The following is a 3,328-nucleotide window of genomic DNA, read 5'->3' as shown; positions in this document are numbered from 1 at the left end:
TCTTTCCCTCCCCACTGTTCCTTTAAACCTTACATGTGGAAGCATGGCTCTGGTCTGGGAAGAGCCTGTATGTCTACCTGCTGAGGGTTGGCCACCTCACCAATTAGCCCCAAGTCAACAAGCAGCGCTGTTACGTAAGGAGCCTGGTTCCTCCCAAATGTTGCCATGCCAGAGTAAGGAGAGGATAAGGAACCCCTCTAAATTTAGCATCTAATCGGCAGCCATGGAGAGTGAGGCCTCAAAGTAAACCCTTGGAGCGCTGGGGTTTTGCTGGCTTTTATGTGCCTGGAAAATGTATTGTTCCTTCTCAGAAAACTGCTTTTCAGCTTGGCCTGAATTTGGCAGATTTCTCCTCCCTACTTGCAATTCACCTACCTCCTCATGTTCAGATTTGAAACCCTTCAACAGTTCCTGTCAAGGATGAGAAGACTGGTCAGTCTCTCTGTTGTGAGTGATTTATTCATATTCAGCCTGTTGATTTCATGTGATTCTGTTTTGCTCATTTATTTATTCATCATAACAATAGCTATCATTAATTCTCTGTGCCAGGCACTTTGCATACATTATTTCATTATTTCTCTCAACAAAGCTGTGAGATCAACATTGTCTCCATCATTCCTCCATCATTTGACTAAGGAAAGAGAAGCTCAGAGAAGTTAAATGAATGTCTAAGGTTATTTAACTATTAAATAGTTGCATTGAGACTTGAACCCAGAACTTACACACTTTTTCAGTAGGCCACATAGCTTTAGATGGATTAATGAGGACAGTTATTGCACATGGCAAGAAAGAAGACACTGAGGAAAATACGAGCATTAGAGCCAGGGAGTCTGTAGACAGGTGGTGTTCCTTCTCTTCCACCTTGCGTGGAACTTATATTTAGTTCCTACGGAGCCTAGCCCTTGTGAGCTAAACAGTGTAATTAATAAGCTCTTGTTTGTTTGCATTTTAGACCAAAAGTGTAATGTTGTTCAGAACTAGGTATTTTATAATCAAGTGCTGATGAGTGTACCCTTTTAGGTGTTGACTGAACAAAACAAATACGTAAATAATTGGTATAACCTGTTTGAAAACAACCAGCCTTTTAAATTCACCAACAGATTGTCTTTGCATGGTCATATGAAGAGAATATCTATTTATTTTACCTTCAGCTTAAAATGACCCAAGCAAGGCTGAGGGTCAAAGGAACTTCTTTTGGCAGCGTTGGGGGAGAATGGAGGATGGCAAGGGACACAAGGTATTTGAGGGTGGTAAGAGAAAGAAGAATACCGGAATATATTAAGAGTTCTCATTTTAATTCTGCCACTGAGCCACTAATGAACTGTGTAACCTTGGAAAAGTCACTGTACCTTAGTTTTCTTTTCTGTAAAATGAGTTTAGACTAGCTGGTTTCTGTTGGCCCCTTCCCATGCTAGAATTCAGTATTCTTTCTGTCCATGAATTCAATGCAAGATTTGGATCAAGTGTATGTTTGGGTTTTGTTTATATAGCAGAAATGTCCTGTCCCGTCTCTGGGCTCTGTGATTTGAATACAGTACGAAGAAATTCAGGTGGATCTACAGCCTAGTCTCCCAACCTGCCATGAGTTGGGTTACCTTTAAGACATTCCTAGGTGCATATGAAGTTAACTACACCCTAATTATATTGAGTGCTCTTTAAAGAAGATTTCTGTGTGGGATCTTTAGGAAAAACCGTTTGTTTTTCTTCTCCATGATCTTTCCTATTTCAGAAGCTTGTGTTTGCAAATACCAGTAATGCTTATATTTTTAGCTATTCCTATTTCTCCACTCAGTTGCTCAAGAGCAGGATCCATGCCTTATTTAAAATCTATATTCCTAGTTTCTAAACGTCAGGGCACAGTTCAATAAATACGGATTGAATAAATAAAGGGTTGCTTCCATTTCCCTGAAAAAGCCATGCTTCTCCTCAATCCTCAGTTCTGGGAGGCCTTAGCCTTGCTCTTCATGATACCTTGCAGGTTTGTGTATGTGTGGGATACCACAAGCAGGAGGATCTTGTATAAGCTGCCCGGCCACGCTGGCTCCATCAATGAAGTGGCTTTCCACCCTGACGAACCCATCAGTAAGTCTGTCCTGACTTTGGGGAAAGGGAAAGTGAGGGAATCTCCCTGAAGAGCCCTAAGAATACAGAGGCAGAGGTGGGCATCTGTTTTATGTGAATTTCCATGCAAACAGTCTTTATGGGTATCGTTAACAGTCTCACCATTGTTACTAAGTGGTGAGGGTAAGAGCAATGATCCATTTTCGTAACCTCAAAGCAGGGTTGGTTAGTCTGTTTATTTCTAGTTCTTTTGAGTTTACTTGCTTCAGGTCTATGATTCAGTGATGTAGTTGGATAAAAGAATGATGTTTCGGGGCTTCCCTGGTGGCGCAGTGGTTGAGAGTCTGCCTGCCGATGCAGGGGACACGGGTTCGTGCCCCGGTTCGGGAAGATCCCACATGCCGCAGAGCGGCTGAGCCTGCGTGTCCGGAGCCTGTGCTCCGCAGTGGGAGAGGCCACAACAGTGAGAGGCCCACGTACCGCAAAAAAAAAAAAAAAAAAGAATGATGTTTCTTAATGTTCAGATATAAATTTCAACTTAACATTTTATTGGCTAGCTAAACTAGATAATGAGCTTTGAATTTAAGGAGAAAACGTAACTTTCTCCAGGCGGATGCACGTTTACAAAATGACTGACAAAGACATTGATTTTTCTCTTCTATAATGACTGAGAAGGTCTTTTTCTTAAGGTTTGAGTGACAAGGGACATCAGGATTTAGACCCTGATAATGTATTTCCCATAGCACAGTCCACCCTCATGGTTTTGAGAGGACTTGGATTGAAAAGTCAGACTATACTGTAGTTTCCTGTGAATGGTGTTTAAGAGGAGAGGAATTTAAGCTAAATCCAATTGCTCTTTTATACCAAAATTGCCTCTTAACGTAAGAGCCCTTGAGCACCAGGTCTCCTTGAGCCTTCATTGTTTCCAGTTATCTTCTCTGTTGTTTTCACCTCAGTTCTCTCAGCATCCAGTGACAAGAGACTATATATGGGAGAGATTCAGTGAAGATATGGAATGGAAGACTCCACAAGGCTGCTCGACCCTGAGACCTCAGACAGCATAAGTGGCATCAAATGATGCCCAAGCCAGCATCCTGCCTTCAGATGAAGATCATTACTAGCAAGAAACAAGGAGGAGGTGGCCATATTTCAGCAACCACAAGTATCCCAGTATCCTATTTCATCAGGATCATTAAGGCAACCTTACAGTGGCCTCTTAAAACCACCTGCCAGATTTCAGGGATTGACTTTTTTTTTCCCTCTTTTT

General features: G+C 41.9%; 1 protein-coding gene across 1 annotated transcript in view; it reads left to right on the top strand.

Moving 5' to 3' along the window:
* Window positions 1-3,067, top strand: part of SNRNP40 (small nuclear ribonucleoprotein U5 subunit 40) — a 38,202-nt gene extending 35,135 nt beyond the window's left edge. Inside the window, 2 exon segments of the mRNA XM_007468643.1 lie at window positions 1,979-2,082; window positions 3,018-3,067. Coding sequence (XP_007468705.1) covers window positions 1,979-2,082; window positions 3,018-3,067 — 154 coding nt within the window.
* The last annotated feature ends 261 nt before the right edge of the window (window positions 3,068-3,328 follow it).

Source organism: Lipotes vexillifer, unplaced genomic scaffold, assembly GCF_000442215.2.
Source record: "Lipotes vexillifer unplaced genomic scaffold, Lipotes_vexillifer_v1.1 scaffold1261, whole genome shotgun sequence".
Taxonomy (NCBI): domain Eukaryota; kingdom Metazoa; phylum Chordata; class Mammalia; order Artiodactyla; family Lipotidae; genus Lipotes; species Lipotes vexillifer.
The sequence above is the reverse complement of the archived record's forward strand: the minus strand, read 5'-3'. Positions and strand labels throughout refer to the sequence as shown.